Source organism: Cricetulus griseus, chromosome 6 (assembly GCF_003668045.3).
Source record: "Cricetulus griseus strain 17A/GY chromosome 6, alternate assembly CriGri-PICRH-1.0, whole genome shotgun sequence".
NCBI lineage: Eukaryota > Metazoa > Chordata > Mammalia > Rodentia > Cricetidae > Cricetulus > Cricetulus griseus.
In genome coordinates this window covers 58,405,897-58,428,624 of record NC_048599.1, presented here as the reverse complement: position 1 = coordinate 58,428,624, position 22,728 = coordinate 58,405,897, and the positions used below count along the sequence as shown (strand labels likewise).

The following is a 22,728-nucleotide window of genomic DNA, read 5'->3' as shown; positions in this document are numbered from 1 at the left end:
TAGCTTACTCTGTGCCCGAGCTCTGTGCAGGACTTTGTGGAGCCACACTGTTCTGCCTGATCCCATTCTGCCCCAGCCAAGTCCTTGTCTTCCTTCTGTGTCCTCGCCCCATCCCACATTCCCCAGGGACCTGCAGTAGCTCCACGAGCTGCTCCTGCTGTCTTGTCTGTTGTAGCTTGTCCCCTTGCTCTGCCATCCTGGAATGCAACTCCTCCCACTTGTGATTCAGACCCTGAAGTCTGTCCTGTATGTCCTCCTGTGCAGATGGGTGGCTATGCAACAGCTCTCTCCCAGCCTGCAGTGGAGACAGAGGCCAGGCCATCTTGCTGAGCCACTAGGACCATCACCAACTGCAGTATGCTGCACCCACAGGCAGGTTGCTGGCTACAAGTGCTTTCCCCTAGCTTTCTGGGGTGGTGGCAGCTTTCTGAGCTGATTTGGGTGCCTATCTAGGGGGACACCCAGCTAAGTGAAGGAGGTAGAGGGGACCCTCCTTCAGTGCTGTGCTCTATAGAGCAGTGCGTGCTGGGAATCGGAAGACAAGGGGGCCCTGCACCTTCTGTCCAGCCTCCTCACCTGCTGTAGGTCCTCCATGTACCCATGGGTAGCTAACAGCTCACTCTTAGTTATTTTATGCCACTTGAGTTTCTGAAGAATGTTGCAGCATGCTTGGGAGGGTTCACCGGCCACCGTGGGCCACTTCTCCTGCATACACACCATTAACTCTGCCACAGCCTGCTTCCATTCCTGCCGAAGAATCAGGAGACAGTGGGTCTCAGGGCCCAGGGTGAGGGGCAGCACACCTACCTCTAGAGAGAAGGGCTCTGCGGGGGAAAAACAAGACCCAGTGCTGATTCTCAGGTACAGGGGAGGTAGAGCTTGGATTTTTCTGGTCCCCAAATAAGGCAAGGGCACTGTGCCCAGAAAGAGAAATACCTGTGGGGTCCCACTTCTCTGGACCACACCAGATCTCGCGTGGTTCTTGATCTAAATAGGTTGATGTTCTTGAAGGCCTGGCCTGGCCCTGGGGCCTGAACAAGCGTCAAGGCTAAGGTCTATAGCTGCTTCCCTCACCCACGCAAACCCTGGTGTGTCAGAAGTGAGGGCAAGTGTGCAGTAGGATGAAAGGGGCCGTTAGTCAAGAGGTGCTTCTCAGAGAAGCACAGTGACCACAGCTCTAGCGCCCTCTTGGAAACACCCGCAGGTGGGGAAAGTGCTCAGTAAACAGGATCCTACTGCCTGAGTGTAGCGGTGGGCTCCTGGACACTGCAGTACGGACTCACTTGCAATTGGAGGGAGACCAGCAGCTGCTCCCTTCTCTGCTCACTCCTCTCCTGGGCCCTGGCCCACCATGTCTGGGCACTGTGCAGCAGCTCTCTGATCCTGGAGTGTGGGAGAGGAGACTGCTCTTCTCTGCCCTACCCCACCCCTAGCCCAAGGGAACCCCACTCCACCCAGCTCCAGGGCAGCAGTATGTCCCCGTGCAGAGACTGCAGCAGGCAAATGGCTCACTTGTGCTCAGCAGGATGCTGGCTCAGGAGCAGCTTCTCACCACGAACCCGCAGGGCCTCAGCCCGAGATCCTAGGGTGCTCCGGAGCCACCCAAAACCCTGGTGCTGCCGCAGCAGGCTCTGGGTCTCCCTTAGGTCCTCCTGATAGAGAGACCTGAGGTCAGGTCGTCCTCAGAGCCTTCTTGCCCACCCTGGCTTCTGAGCCCAAGGAGACCAGCTCCCTCTAGCAGCAATAGGATGGCACTCCAGTTTTACTTCCCCAACTCTTTACCCCAAGATTGTCCAGGTGCAGGAAGGCCTCGTGGCTGGCACAGGTGGCAATGAAGCTATCCACTTCTTGGGCAAACCTCTGCAACTCCAGCCTGTTCTGAAGCTTCTGCTGCCTCAGCCCACACAGAGCCTTCAGTTGCTGGCCCTGCTGGCCTAGGAACCTTAGGGCACTGGCCACCTCTTGGGACTGAGGGGAGTCTGAGACTGCCACCAGCTGGCCCTGAGCCTCCAACTGCTGCAGCCTGTGTAAAACAACAAACATAGTGCCAAACCATACCTGGCCCTTCTCACCAGCTCATTCAGCCCTTCATCACAGAGCTCTGAAGTGAAGATAACTGGCTGTTCAGTCCTATTGGTTCCTTTCTCATAGGACAGCTGTGTTCTGACCTGTGAATAAGATGGAATGCAACAGGCTAGGTGGAGTGCCCAGGACCTACATCATACTGTCCTCTATTTAGATGGCTGGTGGCAGGCTGGGACAACACAACTCAGCAAAAAATCACTCAATCCGCACATGCCTGCTGTTAGGGCCACTGGAGCCTTTGACCCAGGAGAACAGGTGCCCCTTTAGGCTGGATGCTACCCCTGCATTTTGGAAACGGGTGGCATGACTGTGGGGCAGGAAAAACCAGCATTTCCTTTAAGCTGCCGTAACCCTAAAGTAGCGGGTGTGTGATAAATGGAAGCCAGGTGTCTGTCTCTCAGGGCCCACTTGATACCTGTCTGGCTCCTTGGAGCAGGGGACAGTCTGAGGAGTGTACCTGGTGGCTCTGTTTGCTCATAAGGCTGTACATCACTTCTGAAGGAAGTGAGGAGGTAGAAATATTAGTCCCATTGGTGGCTCCTGGGTCCTTTGACTGTAGAGGCCAGCAGGATATGCGCTGCTCAGAATGGGAAGCCAGACTGGGGACACCATCCTAACGCTTGAAAGAGAGTGGCTGGGCTGGAACTCAGAGCCCCTCTGGCAGCTCGATGTCTGGGGGTGCCTTCCAAAGTATTCAAGTTGCCTGACGTAGGCCAGGCTCTCTCCTGGAAACCTGCCTGCAGTGCCATGCCAGATACCAGCCTGGCTCATGACCTCCTTTTATGAACTCAACCCGCTCCGGCCTGTCCTGACCTCTCTTGCCACAGGCAGGTCTCCTCCTGTAGGCCTCCGTGCTTCCTCAGCAGCTCCTGGGCTGAGGTCACATCCTCCAGCTCCTCTTTGCTACACAGCTGAGCCCGGATGCCCTCCGCCCACAGCAACAACTTCTGGCTCTCTTGTAGGATGCCTCGCTGGACCCGAGCCTCAGTCTGGATCTGGACGTGCTGGGCCAGCTGCCCTTGCGCTTGCTTTAGCAGATCCTGCAGCACCAGCACCTGCTCCTGAAGCAGCCAGCCCTCTGTGGGGCCTGACCCCATCACCCTGCAGGATGTTAACCAGAGTCAGCACACCAGGCCTGTGTCTCCCAGGGAAATGGTGACGGTTCTGAATGTCTACCCTACCCCTAGCTAGAAGCAGCATGAGCCTGGGGCTCTCCCTTTCTCTGAATGTTGGGAGCCAGATCCAATCCAAGACTTTCTCAGAGGTCCTAATGAAAGGACAAGGAGAACACTAATTCTGTGTCCTTGCCTAGTGGTAGACCTTGAAAGGTCCAGTCTGGGGTCTGGGCCTCAAAGGAGTTAAGGTGTCAGTTCCTGGGAATCCAGCACTCCCCTCTGAAATGCTGTGGTTATCAGTCTTAAAGCAGCTGTCGGATACCCTGCATCCTCTGGCTGTCACTGTCTGATTTAGATTTCTACTGACCCTGGCCATTCTCTCCCTGAAAATAGTATACGAGATTCTGTATTTCTTAATAAATTTGCTTGGCATAAGGCAGTTTGTGCAAGACCTCCCAACCCCAGCTTTTTTTGTCTTGATCTCATCTCCTGGCCCCCCTCATTTGAGACTCATTTGTCACTGAAGAATGACCTGCTGGTCCAGGTCAAGACAGCACATTCTCATGCCAACAGTCTCTGGCTTCTGCCAGCAGCCTTCCAATAGCACATTGCGGCCATCTTCTCCTCACCCCAGTTCCTGCCCCTCCCCTCTGCCCTCACCACTTCCCCAGCCACCACCACCATCCTAGAGCTGGCCATACTCCATAGTTGTTCTTTGGAGGGAGGAGATCCTCTTCTCCAGTACCAGCACCTTCTGCTGGGTCCACTGCAGAGTACCATGGTTGTCCTCAGAGCCTCCTGGTCCCAGAGCCCTCAGCCTGCCTATCATATTTAGCAGTTGGGCTCGTGTGGATTCAGACTCCTGTAGAAGGCGGCACACCTCCATGGTGTTTGTCAGCTGCAGGCTTTTCTCCTCTTTCAGGGCCTCCAGCCGCTGCCACCTGAGCAGAGGATACAGGGATGTATCCATCACACCTCCCATCCATCCAATGACACCCACCCAGCTGAGGTCTTAGACAAGATCGAGGCTTCTAGGCTGGTGGTCTTCTGCCCACTCCTCACTGTCTTCAACACCATCTAACCTCTCTACCTGGTATGGTAGGAGGCACCAAGCTAGGGCCCTGTCCCACCTGCATCTCCACCCTTTATTGTCACCTCTGGTTCAGGTCTTCCTCTTGTTGTTGGATTTTCGAGGTGTGTCCTGGACATCTCTGCTTCAGTTGTTGAGCAGTGCTGATGACCTCGGCCCAGTGGCCTTTTCCGATGGCCAAGGTCATGAGAAAGTTCTGAGGAGGAGGAGGACCCAGACCCCTGGGAGGCAGGCTCTTCTCTCCCCATCCCCACTTTGGACCACAAAGGGCATTGGGATGCTTGACTCTAAAACACTCATCCTGCTAGCCTTGAGATGGAAAGCTTGTGAGTCACTAGCCCTCAGAGTTAGGCCTGCCGCCTTGGGACCCTCCCCAGAAAGGACCAGAACAAATGTGAAGAATGGGGAAAAACAGTGAGTAACAGGGAGACAGAAGCAATGCCAGGGCGGTGCAAACTTCTGTCTCCATTGGCTCAGCAGCTTACCTCACATTTGAGCTGTGTGACCTCTAAGTTGTCACCCTGGGGCTGCAATGTTTGCAACAGCGCTGTCTGCTCCTCCAGCCAGGACTGGAGCTCCCTACAGGAGCTGTAGAAGCTAAACAGGGCTACTGCCTCCTCTAGTCGGGCCCTGTGAAGCTGAAGAGGGCGGGGAAGGCGCTCAGAGAGGTCCTGGGTGTGCCCCATCTATCCTCAGCCACGAGCAGGATCAAGTCTTAACTCCACATCTGTACCACATCCACTTAAAATTTGTTGACATCCACAAAAAGACAAACATGGTATGTAATCACTCATATATGAATTTTAGACATAGAGCAAAGGATTACCAGCCTATAATCCTCTTTACCAAAGGAACTAGGAAACAAGAAGGACTCTAACAGAAGAATGCATGGACCCCGGAGAAGGGGAAGGGGCAGGATCTCCTGAGCTAATTGGGAGCATGAGGGTAGGGGAGAGGGAGCTGGGAGAAAGTGAGGGGGAGAAGAGGAGGGGAGAGGAGGAAAAGGAGGAGCAGGAAGGTCGAGTCGGGGAAGAATAGAGGAGAGCAGGATGAGAGATACCATAACAGAGGGAGCCATTATAGGTTCGAGGAGAGATCTGACACTAGGGAGATTTCCAGAGATCTACAAGGATGACACCAACTGACAATCTAGGCAATGGTGGAGAGGCTACCCTGAATGCCCTTCCCCTATAATGAGACTGATGACTGCCTTATATGCCATCCTAGAGCCCTCATCCAGTGGCTAATGGAGGCAGAGTCAAGACACCCACAGAGAAACACTGAACTGAAGTCTGGAACCCAGTTGCAGAGAGGGAGGAGTGAAGGGCAAAGAGGTTGGGACCAGGCTGGTAAAACCCACAGAAACAGCTGACCTGAACAATGGGGAGCACATGGACCCCAGACTGATGTCTGGGAGGCCAGCATGGGACTGATCCAGACCCCTCAACGTGGATGTCAACGAGGAGGACCTGGCACTCTATGGGGCTCCCTGGTAGTGGATCCGTATTTATCCCTGGCGTTAGAAGGGACTTTAGGAACCCATCCCACATTGGAGTGATGCTCTCTCAGCCTGAACACTGGGGGAGGGCTTAGACCCTGCCCAGGATGATATGACCGACTTTGGGGAACCCCCATGGAGGGCCTTACCCTCCCTGGAGAACAGAGGGGGGATGAGGTAGGGGCTGGTGGGGGTTAGGGGGAGGGGAGGGAGAGGGAGAAGGAATTGACATGTGAAACAAGCAGGCTTGTTTCTAAGTTGAACTAATAAAAAAAATCTCTTGGGGGGAAAAAGAAGAAAAAAATTGTTGACATCTTGGTCATCATGTAAGTTCCTTTAGAGCAGGGAACATATCAATCACTGCTTGTTCCTAGGATCATGCACAGGCTCTAGAACAGGGTTTCTCAACCTTCTAAATGGCTGCCTGTTGCTTCAATACAGCTCTCTTGCTGTGGTGACCCCCAACCATAAAATTATTTTCATTGCTACTTCATAACTGTAATTTTGCTACTGTTATGAACAGTAATGTAAATTTCTGACATGAAGGATATCTGACATGTGACCCCTGTAAAAGGGTTGTTTGACCCCCTCCAAGGGGTCATGACCCACAGATTGAGAACAATGCTCTAGCCCTTCTCTCTCTTTTGGTGCAGGGATTGAAACCTAGGACTTCAAGTATGCCAGGCAAGCATGATTTCACTTTTGGGGGTTTTCATCTTGTTGTATTTCCCAGGCTGGTCATGGACACCTGAGCTTATGCAATTTTCCTACCACAGCCCTTGGAGCAACTGGGAATAAAGACACATGCCACATGCTTAGCTATGGACATTGCTTAAATGAAGAGCATTACCTTTGCCAGGGCCCATAGGTTCTCATAGTTCTGGCTCAAATGAGCCTGTGCCTGGAGTATGGTGTTGGTGTCTACATCAAAGTCATATTCAGTCTGGAGAGCCATCCTTGGGCCTTCCCCTAGAAGGCACACGGCAGACACCACCTGTGCAAAAGGAAGGCAGTGTGTCCACACCTAGCTCCCACCAAGTGGCTGGATCTCCACCACGATGGGGCCTGTGGTCATACCTGGGGTTTCTGTTCTAAGCTGTGGATGATGTTCATCCTGCTCTGGCTGTTCCCCAAGTCTTTCAGCTCCCCAGTATTCAGGGCCTCTTCTGGAAGACAAGACACATACTGTCATGAAAGCACAGGACTCGAGGGCTGCTTGGGGTCCTCTCTTTACTACTCAGTAGCTCACTACAAGGTAAGTCAAGGTTGTTCAGTACCCATTGCTCCCCTGTGCCTGGTCCTGTGTGAAGAGCTTTCAGAGGCAAAAAGGCTTGAGACTGGACCTTCCCATTGGGGCTCATGACCCTCAGGACTGTAGAGCTCACAGATCCAGAACAGGCAGGACACTATCCAGGGATATACATAGGTAGGCAAGGCGTGTTGCCATGTGAAATAAGTACCATGGGTGTTGGGGAAAAGAAAGGCCAGATGGTCTGGGTATTTAAAGAGGGCAAGACAAGGCCCACTGGAGTCTGCCCAAGAAGACACATTTGCAAAGCTCTGTGGTGGTGGTGGTGGTGGCGGCGGCAGCTAGGCAGGGAAGAAGCACAGGCTCGCACCCCTCCTTGTGAAGATGAGCACACCATCTCTATCTTTCTGTATTCTGTCCCTGGGCAAGTGTGGAGGGCAGCAGCAGCAAGCGGACTACTCGGAAATTGGTTATGGATACTGTAAAAGAGTAGGTACAGGGGCTGGAGAGATGGCTCAGAGGTTAAGAGCACAGAGCTCTTCCAGAGGTCCTGAGTTCAATTCCCAGCAACCACATGATGGCTCACAACCATCTATAATGACATCTGGTACCCTCTTCTGGTGTACAGGCAAAACATGCAGATAGAACACTGTATATTTAATAAATAAAATTTAAAAAAAGAGTAGGTACAGCGAGGGGAAGAAAACAGAAATCAGGGGAAGACCCAGAGAATTTCAAACTCCACAGAGCCAACAAGCCCATCTCATCTAAACTTTGGTGGTGTGATAACCACCTTCCTGTGACTGTCTAGAAGCAGTTACATGCTACTCTGAGCACACAGGGTGCTTCCAGATAGCCCCAGTTACTTCTTTCTGCTGAAATCAAACTGGCCTCCCTGGAACTTCTTCCATTTGTTTTTGGGAAGCCCCAGACACAGCCACAGAGCAGATGTTTAACCTCATTCCTGACAGACTTCAGGCTTTCGTGAGGGTCATGGCCTTGTACCTCTGGAGGAGAAGGGCATCTGCTGGTGTGAACACTGGCTGCCTGTGGCTGCTAAAACTTGGACCCCACCCTGAGGTTCTCCAGTTGTTTCTCTGTCAAGCCTTTTCCAGTCTTCTGGAGGTTCCTCCTGTATAGAGGGACAAAGGTTCTGATTAGGTGACCAAGTGGCTCCCCACCTGGCAGAAGGGCAGACTCTAAACCTCTCCTGCAATAGTGAGAAAGGACTGAGAAGGCCAGGAGCCAGGCCTGCATGACTATCTTTGCACCAGATGGGGATACAGAACACACAAAAGGGATGAGACAGCTCCCGTTGTTTAACAAGCAACACACTGGAAAAGCAGGATGCACAGAGTGGGAAGAAAGCACCGCACCAAATGCATTGTGTTAGAATGTAAGTACGAGGAGTGAAGCTGCTCATGTGTGTGTGGGGGGGGGGGGCGTGTATGCTTACAAACAGCCTTGGACAAGAAATCCAAAGGCCTCTTTGGCAGAGATCGCTGGGTCCTTAGGCAGTAGCCTGCCCCACCTCACCTTGATTAACTTATTTGTAAAGTGTGGTGGATGTTCTAGAGGCTTGCTAACACATAGATCTGTTTTTAAAATGATGAATTATGTGGTCTGAGAGTAAACACAAAGGAAAAGGGATCGGTGGGCCAGTAAGGTCTGGGAGTGAGATTCACTGTGTGCAGGCGGGGGTCAAGGTCTCTCCTCCATTCATCTACCAATTTTATCGCTAGGTTAGGTGAAGCAATCTGCAGGCCTAAACACAGCTTAGAGAGTGTATGGGACCCAGCTGGGCAGACAAGGGGAGACGAATGTGGGGCATCTTTAAGGTTGTCAAATCAGAGAACTAAAAGGGTCTTCAGGGTCGTGAAAATAAAGCTATTTGGGAGAACTTGATACCCTTGACTGGTGTGCACAGACAGAATTCCAAATGACCTGAGACTGGGGATGGGAGACGGGTGGGGGTGGGGGGTGGGAATGCACAACCAGCTCTGGGAGGACCACAAAGACCCTCACTGAAGGAGCAGCGTGTGCCTCACATTTAGTGTAGGAGACAGGAGTCTGAATCCTTTCCAGGTTCAGGAGCGTACCTTGAGTGACACCAGAGCTGCCACAGCCCGCCCCTGGTCCTCTAGCTCGCGCAGCTCCTCTCCGAAGGCGCGCATGCCTTGCTCCAGGACCAGGTGGCGCTGCAGCAGGGCCTCGGCCTCTGCCTGGTCCTTCCCGCAGGATGCGTTTTCTAGTTGCTTCTGCCGTAGGAGAAGCCAAGAAGCTGCCTCGGCGGAGTCAGAAAAGTACTGTGTGGAGGTGGGAAAGGATTGACAGCTAGCAGGTGCCCCGGCGCCCCGCCCGCCCCGCCCGCCCCGCCCTGCGCGCCCCGCGCCCTGCACGTTCTACCTGCTCAACCAACAGTGCACTTTGCAGCCGGGCGCGCCTCCTTGAGGCTTCAGTCCAGAGCAGCTGCCAGGTTCCCTGCACCGCTTCAGCCCTTTCCAGAGGATCTGGCTGTGTTGGGGGCCCTCTGACACTGAGGTTGCGTCCCCTCTGCATGAGATCTGCACACACAGACTGGTGGCGATGGAGTTCGGTTTCCAGAGCCTAGCACGGTTAGGGGGTGAAGAGAGGGAGAGAGTGACAGTTCCAAGTCTGACAGGCAAGGATGTCAGGATGTCAGGATGTCAGAGTCAGAGCGAGGGAGTGGACAGCCACCTTGTGTTTCCGCAGAGCCGTAGAGATCTGAGAGAGGTCCCGGCCCAGGGCTGCCTTCTCCATTAGCTGTCTGTGCTCCCTTAACCAGGCCTCCTCCTCCTCACAGCTGTGCAGGAACTGTGCCAGCTGCAGGGTCTGCTCTAGCCGGGTGCGTCTGAGGGACAGAAAAGCCAAGGAAGGGTTTGGGGAAGAGCAGAGCACAGAAAGGGGTTGGCCCATTTGCATCAGACATGCATGCACCTTAGGTAGGATTTCCCCAGAATGGCTTAACAAGTAAGCCCTGAAGTCTTGGGGGCTCAGGAGCAGTATAGCGGAGGTTGCCAGACCAGGATTTCGGCTTGGGCAAGAGATAATTAAAGTTTCAGGAAAGCGCTACAGACGGGTGAGGAGTTGGGGCGGGCTCTTACCTGGCTCTGACAAGAGACACGAGGCTGTGGTGAAGCTCAACCAGTGCCAGGGCTTTAGCCTGCAGCATCTGCACATGGGTGCCCTGGGAAGAATTCAGTTGCGCTGTGTGGTGGGCAAGGCAGTTCACTTGGGTCCTGTGGGCTGAGACCTGGGCCTCCAGTAGGTCATGCTTCTGCAGCAGCAACACTACTTCGGCCAGCTGTTGCCCACAGGCTGTGGAGCTGGCCAGCACCTGGCCAGAGAGGAGTCTCATTGCATTTCCAGGTGCTGGGTACCTGTGAGCACCAGCAGGTGTGGGGGGGAGGGGAGGCAGGAGGACCTCCCAGAGTTCAGCTGATCTGCCCACCTGCAGCTCCCCAAGCTGGTCGGTGGTAGCCTCCACCTCCTGCAGTAGGCTCAGCACAGCCTGTGTGTCTGCCAGCTGCTTCCTCTGCTCCTGTAGACACTGCAGGAGCTTCCGCCAGCGCCCAGCGATCTCCTTCTGCCTAGATAACAGGAGGTGAGCTCCAGCAGGCTGGAGCAAGGGAGTTCGGCTGTCCTGGAACAGTGACGCCTCTGGAGCCAGGGTAGGGTATAGATGTCAAAGGCTTGGCATGGGAGAGTATGTTCACAGTCAGAAGGAGCCTGGAGAGTTCAGATGCCCAGATCCTCACCTCTTTGGTGTCTAGTCCATCTCCATGGATGAAAACTATCTTTCCAGATACACAGACTAAAACTATAACAGCTCAGTTCTTAACCCCAGATCTGTTTGCAAATCCTGCTTGGTACTATCGTCAAAATATATCCCTGGTCTGGGCTATCACACTTGTAATCCCTGGACAAAGGAGATGCTGAATTGCCAGTTTTGAAGCCAGCCTGGTCTATATAGTGAGTTCTGTCTGTTTGAGACCCTGCCTCAAAAGCAAAATAAAGTCATATTCAGAATGCTGTCACTTTCGTCACCGCACTGCTTCCCACCCAGGATTCTACACTGACCTCTTATAGTCCCATGTTTGCTCGCTCTCTCTCTCTCTCTCTCTCTCTCTCTCTCTCTCTCTCTCTCTCTGTCTCTCTCTCTCTCCCTGAACCAAGGGCCTTGCATATCTTGCATATGCTATACATATGCTACCACTGAGGTAGACTCCAGATCCTAATTTTTGTTTGTTTGTTTTTGAGACAGGGTCTCACTAGGTAGCTCTGGCTGGCCTAGAACCTGCTCTGTAGAGCATTCTGTCCCTGCAACTCGTAGAGATCCACCTGCCTCTGCCTCCCGAGTGCTAGGATTAAAAGTGTGTGCCACCACTGCCTGGCCCCAGCCCTTATTTTTTAAACTGCTTTCACATACTTATTGATTTATTTTCTTTGTTGTTTTCCTTGAGAATGCTTTAAGCTTCAGGAGGGGAGAGATTTTTGCCTGCCCACAGCACTGCTAAGTGTTTGATAATGGTGTGCAGGGATACAGTGTGGACATTGAATAAATGCCGTTTGGTGAGTGTGCTGACTAATGAGAGGCTAACCAGAAAGACCAGTGCTTTACCAGAGTGGGTAAATTACACCTGGTGTGAATTTGTGCATTCATGAGATTATCTCATTAGCAGGAACCCTGAGGCCACAGACCACCCCACTCTTCTGTGCATTGTGGGGAGTCTTTGGCTTGCTGTGAGGATGGGTTTACTTGCTTGGAGCTCACCTGCGGGCCACATCTACCCAGCCGTGATACTGTTCCTGCTGCAGGATGTCTGCAATCTCTCCCAAGGCCTGGAAGCGCCCTTCCTGGGGCAGGATGCTAGCTTCCAACATGTGCAGCCTCTGAGTGGCTGCCTCCCCTGTGGATGGGTTGGTGAGGGAGTCTCTGGCCTGGTCTAGCATCTTCGCTGACTCATTTAAAAAGCTTTCCCGGAGGGCTGCCTTGCACTGGAAGCGGCAGGCCAGGGTGTCCAGTCGCTCTAGCTGTAGCAGCCTGTGCTGCATGGCCTGGCTCCGGGAGGCCTCTGCCCTCTCTAGGTCTGCCCAGCGCTGAGCCAGTTCTGCAGGGCCCAGGCCCTCTCGAGGTAGGAATGGCCTTCGGTTTTGGGCTCGGAGTGTTGTCTGCAGCTGGAAGAGCAGGGCCTCTATGGCTCCTCGCTGCTGCAGCCGAGGTGGCTTTTCCTGGGCATGGAAGGAGGCAAAGGCTGCCAGTAGCTGGCGCATGGCAGGCAGTGAGTCCGGGAAGTCCCGAGCCTCTAGCTGCATCTGCTTCTCTCCAATCCAGTAGAGCAGGTCAGCCACCAGCTGCTCGTATTGAGCTTGCAGTTCCTCTGTCTCCTGGAGTTGCAGCAGGATCTGGTGGAGGGCAGAGCTCTGGTCAGGCTGCACCCGGGGTGGGCCTCAGGATAAAAGCCCTATCACTGGGGGCTAAATGCCAGGCAGAGCTGTCCAGGTGGCTGGAGCTCCTTCTCTCATCTGAGGATGCACAAGAATACCCCCCTCGCACCCCACAGGGTGGCAGGGACATTGTACACTCAGACCCACGAGTCTACAGTACTCTCTCCACAACTGGGCCAAGATCACGTCTTGCCTTCTTCCATCTAATTTTACCCCTTCAGCTTTATTTGTAGGTTGAGCTCCCTCAGCCTTCTTGCCCCTCCTTCCCTGTGCCTCCCCCCTTAAATGAGCTCCCAGTTCTTGACCCCACACCAACATTAGGACACTAACCCTGAGGACAGCCCTTCCAGGTCTCAGACTCTGCCATCGCATCCATAGTGTGAGAGAGCCCCCCAAAAGCATGGACGCAGTGTAGTGCCTGCTCAACAGAGCCTCTTCGAGGCCTGTCCTTGAAGATTTGGCTCTCTAAGCCCTTTAATCCCATTACAAGCTTAACAGTTTTTGAGGGCAGTGGAGGCAGAAGGCCAGAAAGGGTCACTGCTCCCCTGGCTTCTCATGTATGCCAGGCACCATGCTAGGTAGTTACTAACACTCCCTTGGACACTAAACAGCCTTCCATCATGCAGGAGTTGTCACCTGTATGTCACACATGGAGCACAGAGAAGTGAGGCAATTTGGCCAAGGCCATGGAGCCAGTAAGGCACAGGGACAGTCAGGCAGACCTGTCCCCTTTATCACCAACCTTAGCCAGCCTCCTCTGGGCTGTCTGCCCCTGGTGCAGGCGGGAGAAATAGTGGTAGTACAAGGACACATAGGTCATGATGGAGCGCTCATCTGGATGCAGGCCTGCCACGTCCTCAGGGTCCAGCAGCTGGGCAATGCCTAGCTCTTGCTCAGCCACTCGGAAGGCAGAGGAGAGGTTGTGCACAGGGTGATCCAGATTCAGTGAGGCATAGTCCAGCAGGTCTGGCCTGGGCAGAGAGCAGGAAGTTTCCTCAGAAGAGTGGCCTGCTTTGGTTTACATTAGCCATCACTGCTTATTGTGGTAACGTTTTCTTCTGATAGTTCTGTGAGCCTCACACTGGAGCATAGGCAGGGCTTGATAGGAGGGAGGGTTAATGTGGCAGAGGGGCTAGGACACAGGATGTAGTGGGGTGACCCCCAAAGGGCAGACACTAGCTAGAGAGAGGACAGGAAGGAGACAAAGCACAGGAAGCAGAGAAGGCATGGGTCAAAGGCAAAGCTGGCCCCTAAGGGACGGAAGAGGGGCAGGCCTAGAGCAGGGATCAGACCAGGTACTCTCCATTTATGGCCCCCTTTGTCCTTCTCTTTCCAGGCCCCTGAGTGCAGAGGTTGTGTGGAAGAGCAGGAAACATTCCAGCCCTGGGGCTCTGGGCTCAGTGAGTGGAGGCTTTTAGGCACCTGTGAGCATGGAGGAGGGCATTAAAGCCAAGCCCATCGCTCCAGCTGTGAGAGAAGTCGGTGATGGTCACATTGGTGTAGCTCGCTGTCTTCCGCTGGCACCAGGCCAGCAGGGCTTCCTTAGCAGACAGCAAAGCTGCACTGGCCCCGAACTCCTCCTGGCAGAACAGGGCAGTGTGGTCAATGTGTGGGGTGGGTGGAAGGCATGAGAGCCTGTAGGCTGTAACAAGGGAAAGGCTTTGAAGCCTGCATAGGGGCTTTATTAAGAGTGAAAATGGGAGGCCGGGCGTTGGTGGCACACACCTTTAATCCCAGCTCTCGGGAGGCAGAGACAGAAGGATCTCTATGAGTTTGAGGCTAGCCTGGTCTATAAAGCTAGCTCCAGGACAGGCTACAAAACTACAGATAAACCCTGTCTCAAAACAAACAAAATCAACCCCCCAAAAGAGTAAAAATGAGAGCTATAGGGAGCTATAGGAAGGTGGGGACAATGGCAGGGACACACTGAGACTTTCTATGAAAGGATGCTGGGGAAGGCCAGAGGAGCCTCTGAAGATAGAGCTTTCATCTCTGGACCAAATACCCAACAGGCTTCCCGAGGGATCTCGGACAGATTCACAGGACAAAGGAAAAGTCTGATTTTTTTTTTTTTTTAAATATAACCTTTTAGGGATGGAGGGAAGACTGGCAACATGTGACTTAGTTAAGTATAGCATATGTGACCAGCAACATAAGGAGCCACACATCATACATTGAGAGCTGTCAAGTCACAGCCTTGATTATTTCATAACTCTGTCCCAGAGGGAGCAGAGGGAGGTGTGGCCTGATTCAGACTACACGATCAGGTTTAAGGAAAAGGCCTATGGTCTAACACCTCAGGTTTTTAAAAGAAAGTTGCTTATTTCCCATTAATGCTCTATCATGGTATTTTTAGTGTGATGTACTATATTTAGTACTGTATTTGGTATATTTCTTTCTCATGCTTTCCTATCTCAAGGCCCTTCCTAATAAAACTAATTCCTGAAGAGTAACATGTCTGCTCTTTTCACTAACCAACAACCCTTCTGATGGGCCAACCACGAGCTAACTGAACTAAATACAAAGTGGGTCTCACCTCACTCCGGTCATCCAGGCTTTCCATAGGCCAGGGACAAGGCCTTTTGACCTCTTATCTCTCTACTCTGTGGCAGTTACCGTTGGTATTTATACACTTTCACACACCACTGAGGTGGAGTCTCTTTATATATTTAATTTCCTCTGGTGGTGCCAGTGAGGTGTGTAAGAGAAGCTAGGACACTGTCTGGGTCCCAGCTAATCGGGGAGAAGGCCTGAGGTGGCTGCAGAGGGCTCTGGGAACTGAACTTGGGTTATCAGGCTTAGCAGCAAGGGCCTTTGCCCACTGAGCCAATTCATGGGCCTTTAGATGGTGAGTTTTGAGGGGTCCGTGACTTTTTAATTAGTGTCTCACTCTCCAGCTTGTCTTGCCCAACCCACCGGCGTGGAGTTGGGGGTGGTGCTTTGGAAATCATAAAACAGAAACTTGATAGATAAATGGACATTCTGCTTGTATTTTCTGACCCAGGTAGAGGGGGAAAGGAGGGATAGGAAAAGATGGAGACCACGAAAATACTGTCTCAGTGGTCTTCAAGATCCTGGGGACTTCATAAGCCTCTGAGCTAGAGTCCCTTTATGTATCTAATTTCCTCTGCAGGCACATTATGGTGTAGTGAAGGTGGCAAGGATTCAGGGCCAAACAACAGACCAGGAATGGAAGTGGGATGTGGCCAGCCACTCTGCCCCTCCCCAGTGAGTGACTTGTCTCCTGTCAGTCTGAAGCCCTGACTCTAGGTCTTGTTTTAGACCTGACAACTGCTCCTGGATGAAGAGTGAATGTTCATTTAACGAACACCAGGGGTCAGCTGTGGGATCATTAGCCTGGGTGGAACTGCTCTGTCCCCAGAGGCCTGAGGTGAAGCCATGGCTGGGCGAGGCCATGAGGTATTGGAGAGGGAGACATACCTTGTCCAAGGAGATTTGGGAGATCTGGAAACGGAGAATGATGACCCAGAGGAGTCCCAGGATGAGTGACTGGTCTCCATCCACAATGTTTTCCGGCCCAATGAAGGGTATGGGCACCTGTGGGCATGGTTGACTGGGCTAAACCATGAAGCCTGTGTTCCCGAGAAACCTGGAGTCCAGGAGGCTGAGATGGGAGGGTCCTGGAATCCAGCCTCCTCCAGCCAGAGGTCCTCCAGGGAGAGCAGGCAATGGACAATGCCAGCAAAAGGATGGCTTTTTCAATAGTTGGGACATTGGTCCAAATCTCCCTGGGTGGTCTCTAAGCAGGTAAACGAGCCTGGGTAATGGACCCTGATATGTGGGGCTACAAATGAGAGTTCTCAATGAGCTAAATGGACAACAGCCAGAGTCTGCCTTCTCCCAATGCCATTGCATCTCAAGGGGGTGGCTGGGTCCCTGGATCACCCCTAAATGTTAGTCTTCAGTCAGTATTTCCTCTCCAATCTAACTATTAGAACTCCCCAACTCCACCTAGCCAGATCCTCTAGAGCCGAGGCCCAGGAATCTGCATTTGAGCAAACAGATCTTGTCCCTTAGGGGAGAGGACTGGTTAATTTGGGACAGATACAGCAGGATCTCACAGAATATGCGTGGTACCCTCTGGCTCCATGTTCTCTACCAAATAACACAGCACCAAGGCGGAAGAACTCTGAGATCAGCACTCCGGCTCTGCTTGTGGCATCCCCAGTGCCTGATTCTAACATGGGCCTTAGTGTCCTTGAACAGGCTGGCTGTCTCAGCTGTCTGAAAATACTACCCCGTCAGATGTCCACTTGATTATTTCCCTATCTTCCCTCCCAAACTAGAGGCCTCTAGTTTGGCGTTGCTTTGCCAACACGGCCTACTCTGACCATCTTATTTGCAGTTGAAACCATGTTTCCCTTCCACCTCAACATACTACACATCTGCTTCCATCTTTTGCTACACAAACAAACACCCAATGTAATTCTGTAGTGGGGATGTGGGTTCTGCTCCCCAATACATCCTCAGTCCTAGTAATACCAGGTAGTAACGCATACCAGGTAGTAACGATGAGCTGAATGAACAAAGAAAGGAGAGACGTCCTGTAAGACCAGAACAGCTGTGAGCTGGTCATTAGCCATTATGGAATTTCACTAGGCATTGTGGGTACACTCAGGAATGCACCTAACACTTCCCTCTCTCCCTGGCCCACTCATTCCTCTGTATTCACCTTAGCTTGGAGGTATGATACCTGGCTAAAGGAGTGCACATCTGTTCCTTCCAGCTCTCCAGAGTCAATTCCCTCAACTCTGGCTTTAGCAATATCAGCTGATCAATGAACTTGATCGTGGTGGGAGGAAATATTCAGACTTTAGTGTGATGGTGGTGGTGGTGGTGGTGGTGGTGTGTGTTTATATATGCATATGTGTGTTGAGATAACACACATCCAGTATTAGTATTCTATGTTACCCAGGGTAACCTCAACTTGAAATCCTCCTGCCTCAGCTTCTTTTGTGCTGGTATTAATGATGTGAAGGTCCACACCCAGCCCAGGAATTGCTCAACAACTGACTCTAGGGGGAAATCAAAGCTGTGGTTTTGCTTGGGGCAACTCCCTTGTCCAGTCTTGAGTACAGTCGCCTTGGATGTCCAGAGAGTGAGGATATCACCGCCGCAAGTGTCAGTGGCCTGTTGTATAACAAAACTCATAAAGAAGCTGGGTATGGAGGTATATTCCTGTAATCCCAGCATTTGGGACGTGGAGGTAGGAGGGTCAAGATTTAAGGCCAGCATATGATACAGGAGTTTTAGTAGCCTAGGCTGCAGTGTGACCTGTCAAAAACAACAATAGGCTCAAGAAGAGCCGCAGTGCTCACATCCATCCTGGATTCCTGCAGGGGGATAACTGGCTCACAGGGCCATTGTCCCTGGATCTGAACAGGGCTGGCTTTCTGGTCCTCTGGGTGCTGGCAGTTGCTCTCCCTCCAGTGGCTTTTGTCCCCCTTGTTTCCAGGCTCCAGAGTGTTGCATGTCACTTCCATCAGGATGTAGGAGTCATGCACACTTAGCCTCAACCCAGCTTGGGCCAGCTCTACTGCTTTACAACTTCTGGGCCAACTACCTCACATCTTCAGTACCCAAGGCCAGGAGCCAGCTCACCAATATAAAAGGACCTTGCACAGCCCAGTGGCACTGGCCATGAGGGCCCCTCTGCCGTGGGAACTCTTGCCTCTTTTTAATGACCATCTCTTTGATTTGACCCTTTCCAGGTGACTCTGGTGCCCTCCTGAAGCTCTTCTCTATGCCAGCCTCTTGTGGGGACAAACACACCTGGACTCTGCTACTTGGCTGACCATGGATCCTGCCTGGTAAATCATTCTGGATCTACATGTCAGGTTTAAGAAAGGAGAAGGTTAAGGGCAGTCAGATTTTTTTCATCGAAGAATCCTGCAATCCTCCCTTATTAGACCGGCATGTTTTCAGTCCTCACAGGGACATAGATTGTTCCTGCTGTGGCCAGCTGGTGGCTCTCTAGGTCAAGTGCACTGTGCAAGGAGGGCTTTACTCCCAGCTCTTGTACCTCGGCTGCACCTCTGGTATTCAGCCCAGATCTCCAGCTCTGCCTGAGGCCTAGCCCTCAGATGATGACCTCTGGTTGCTGCTTACTCAGCTATCTACCCCGAAATCCCCTTCCCAGAACAAACCTTGGCCCTGAGGAAGGCCAGTGCGTGGCTGTTGTTCTCCAGGAAGTGCACACGCAGGTGGCCTGGGCTGGGTGCTGGCAGGGCCTCCCCAGAGATAAGCTCCAACAGCCGCAGCAGGTGGACACCGTCAGCAAGCTCTGTGTACAGGTCCTGGATCCTGATACCCACCTGATGAGTGGATTGGGACAGAGGTGGGGTCAGCCCAGCATCTCCTGCCCACCCCATTTTAAAGCCTCCAAGGGGCAAGCCAGAACAGCTAGAGGCAGGGGATCGATCCCAGAGCAGACCCCAGGCCGCTGGCCAGAACTGGAGGCACATGGGCCGTACTCACCCGGCCCAGTCGGAAGATGTTGTTGATCCAGTTGGTGAAGGTCTTCTCTTGCATCTGTGCATGCTGAGCCTGGAGCTTGCGGACATGGCCAATCTCATACTCAGAGTCCATGGCCAAGCTTGGACTCAGCAGGGCTGAGCTGCGGGCCTGGGTCTCCTCCTCAGGGACACTGCTGCTGAGGAACCGGAAGGTTGAAGGGCAACTAGCCTATGAACCCATAGCTCTCTGAGAGTGAATGGCAACTGGACATTTCCCTGTGTCTGGATATGGGGAGCATGGAGGCTGGGGAGCACTGTGGGCACTGATGAACCTCCTGCCAGAAGCCGGAGGCCTGTCCTGCCACTTGTCCCCACGAAGGATAGGAATTATGGGTTGGAGCCTAAGCAGGTTAAGAAGCCTGACTGGTAGCCTGCACTTGAATGACCCGGCAACCCCATACCCCAACTTCCCAGATTCTTCTCTGAACCCCTGCTGCTAGTCTTAACCACCACAGCCGTTGGTCCCCGTTCTTTGGCTTAATTTTGGCAGGCAGAGGGAAGAAGACAGGGGCTGCTCACCTTGGCAGTTGATGTCTGGGTCCTTGCTAGGAAGCCTCACTGTCAGATGGAGATACAAGATAGCAGGGCCCGGGGAGTGAGGGAGAGAGGCAACTAGAAAGGTCAGTCTGGAGCTGGAACAACAGTGTGGCCCTCCCCTTTGCCAGCCTGTCAGGGGTAATGACACACAGGCAGCATTGTCCTCCCACCTGCCACAGGGTGGAGCCCAGACAGGAGGGGGTGGCTCAAGAATGCTCTAGGCTCATTGCTAGGGGGTCTCCTCCTTCATTCTATACCCCATCCCCTGGCTGCTTCCCCTGCTGGCAGTTTTGCTGGCTATGGTGAGAACACTGCAGGATGCTGAAGTCTGAATGAGACATCAAGGGCCAGGGCTTCTGGCTGAAAGCTGTGGACTCACGTCCTCTTCCACACCCCATCCTAGCATGATGGAAGGAGCAAACTGACTGACAGCCCCTCCCTAGCCTGAGAACAGACACAGGGAACCATAACGTCCTGTGCTCCAGTTTCCCAGGCTCTGGCCAGATCTGGGCCACAAGCTCAGCTCAGCCAAGCACTGAGAAGGCAGTCAGTGACAGATGCATCGTGACAGGAGAGGGTTCCCAGCAAAGCAGCTCCTCTGTAAGCAACAATCCCCTTCCAAATGCTGCCTGCCAGAGGCCCTGCTCTCTCTTTTCACAAGCCTTTGACACAGGAACACCTCCCTGTACCCACTCCCAGAGCCTCCAAGGACATTCACTGACATTTCAGAGACTATGGCCCAAGTTTAGTTAGTTGTGTGTAACCCCCAGGGCAGGAGCTCACTCTTCCTCTGACTGCAGCACAGGCGGGATCTCACGGCCCTCTGCATGGCCTGCCTGGAGCCCCAGACCATGGTCAGCTCCATGGAAGATTCTGGAGGAGATGTCGGTCTTTCAGGTCCAGTTCCTGTTTGGTAGGGGAAGCCTCACCTTCAGCCATTCCATGCTGAAGGTGCCCAGTCTCATCTGTAAGGGAAAGCTTTCAGAAAAGCCCTCGGCCCCTCCAGATTTGTGTGATGTGAGGTCTGAGGTCTGAGCTGTATGGCGCTCTGCTGATAGGGTTAAGCAGAGGTGACGGTTTAGTTGTTGGATGTGGGGCTTGAGGGATGGTTCAGCGGTTAAGGGCACTGGCTGCCCTTGCAGAGGACCTGGGTTCAGTTTCCAGCACATGTGACTGACAGCCACCTGCAACTCCAGTTCCAGAGCATCTGGTGTTCTCTTCTGGCATCTGCAGGCACCAGGTACCCATGCAGTACACATACACACAGGCAAGCCTTGTACACATAAAATAAAAATAAATCTTACAAAAAGAAGTTGTTGGATTAGGACTAGAGGACTGCTCTCCTCCCCACACCTCCCTGTCTAGAGCTACTGATACTGTGCAAGGACCAGCTCCTCTTTGGCTGTGAATGAGTAAGCCCTTGGTAAAAGGTCAATGCTGTTTGGAATCTTTGCCAAGTGACTGCAGTTTCTTTATTCCTTTCCTTTCCTTTCCTTTCCTTTCCTTTCCTTTCCTTTCCTTTCCTTTCCTTTCCTTTCTTTTCCCTTTCCTTTCCTCCCCCCTCTCTCTTTCCTTCTTTCTTTTTTGAGACAGGGTTTCTCTGTATTGCTTTGGAGGTTGTCCTGGAACTTGCTCTGTAGACCACACTGACTTGGAACTCACCTGCCTCAGAGATCCGCCTGCCTCTGCCTCCCGAGTGCTGGGATTAAAGGCGTGCACCACCAATGTCCGGCTGTGACTGTATTTTCTATTTGAGCTGGATTGAGTTATATAGATGGAGTGTATTGGCCCATAATTGAAAACAACCTAGCAGGAATAGGACTTCAGGATGCTAATCCCAAATGATGTCACTGCAGATCTAGGTTTCCTTGCTCAATGCCTCTTTTCTGCCAGCCCAGCCTCCTCCCCTAGTCCCCTCCTCTCAATGCCATTTATAGCGTTGTACCAATAAGGCCCCTGCTTTACATTACAGTTCCAGAGAAGAGGGAATAAGGAACACCTTCCTAAATGCTGGGGTGGTGGTTCTTCAGAATTGAATTGGGAAAACTGTTTTGAACTGGTGTCTCTGACCTGGGGGGATGAAATACTTTAATTGACTTAGGCTAAATAGGACCCATTCTGGAACAAGGGGAGGGCTCTACTACACCCAAACCTCAAGGTTTGGGGTGAGAATGAAAAAGGACTATGCCGTGAATGACAGTCCATGTTGGCATCATCACAAGGGCACATGGGTGACAGTGGGAAAAGCCCTGTGTCCCCACAGATGGTGCACACTTGTGGCTTGTGACAGAGTTCTGCATCTAGGAGTGTGCTCAGCGTTGCTCCACCCCACAACCCAGCAGTACCCATGCCCACAGTCCCTTCAGCCTTCACTTTCGATCTCTCTCAGGTGAGGTTTGAGCCTCAGCAGGGTGCAGGAGGGACTGGGGTCACAGATGGCAAGGAGAAGAGGCACACCTCTCTGGACTCTTCCACCTCCTTTCAAAATGGACCCAAAGGACCACTTTGCTCTGGAAAAGTGGGCACAGCTACAAGAAGCCAGAGCCACTGTGGATCAACACTTTCAAATAAGATTTTAAAAAATAGCTGGGGGTTGGTGGCACATGCCTTTATCCCAGCACTCGGGAGGCAGAGGCAGGCAGATCTCTGTGAGTTTGAGACCAGCCTGGCCTACAGAGCAAGTTCCAGGACAGCCTCCAAAGCTACAAAGGTTTTCGAGAAACCTTGTCTCGAAAAACCAAAAAAAATAAAAAATAAAAAAAATAAAAAAAAAATAGAGGCATTGCATATTTACTGTTGCCAAATACTATGTAATCTGACAAGCTCTTCAATTGGGCCTTGGGTTACTTGAATAAACTCAGGCTCCCCATTCTGGGGTCTTGCTGTTGCACTGAAGCATGAGGTGATACTGTCGGGCCATCTGCCTACCCCACGAGCTACCCCGTGGCCAAGTCCAGTTTCCTTCTCCTTGGGCTCAGCAGGACTTCACTGGTAGGCGAGGAGGGCAGGACCTAGCTGAAGAGCTCCCTTCTCCTCACCTGCAGAGGATCCCGTGATCCAGTGCCATATAGTGGTTACAGACATGGTCTTTGGAACCAGGGAAAGCATGAAATAGCAGTGTAGTCACAGACAACACACTTCCACCTTTC

The 22,728-nt window shown here is 52.5% G+C and overlaps 1 protein-coding gene across 1 annotated transcript in view; it reads right to left on the bottom strand.

Annotated features, from left to right (window-relative positions):
• The window catches only part of Sptbn5 (spectrin beta, non-erythrocytic 5), a 44,558-nt gene extending 23,478 nt beyond the window's left edge, over positions 1–21,080 (bottom strand). The window contains 23 exon segments of the mRNA XM_035446466.1: positions 131–295; positions 577–747; positions 1,284–1,383; positions 1,513–1,652; positions 1,783–2,023; positions 2,899–3,186; positions 3,902–4,141; positions 4,356–4,486; positions 4,776–4,928; positions 6,639–6,782; positions 6,866–6,954; positions 8,043–8,169; positions 9,086–9,343; positions 9,444–9,644; positions 9,756–9,909; positions 10,163–10,395; positions 10,510–10,648; positions 11,833–12,464; positions 13,249–13,477; positions 13,929–14,086; positions 15,948–16,064; positions 18,674–18,841; positions 19,005–21,080. Coding sequence (XP_035302357.1) covers positions 131–295; positions 577–747; positions 1,284–1,383; positions 1,513–1,652; positions 1,783–2,023; positions 2,899–3,186; positions 3,902–4,141; positions 4,356–4,486; positions 4,776–4,928; positions 6,639–6,782; positions 6,866–6,954; positions 8,043–8,169; positions 9,086–9,343; positions 9,444–9,644; positions 9,756–9,909; positions 10,163–10,395; positions 10,510–10,648; positions 11,833–12,464; positions 13,249–13,477; positions 13,929–14,086; positions 15,948–16,064; positions 18,674–18,841; positions 19,005–19,115 — 4,389 coding nt within the window. The 5' untranslated portion in view covers positions 19,116–21,080.
• Between the last annotated feature and the right edge of the window lie 1,648 nt (positions 21,081–22,728).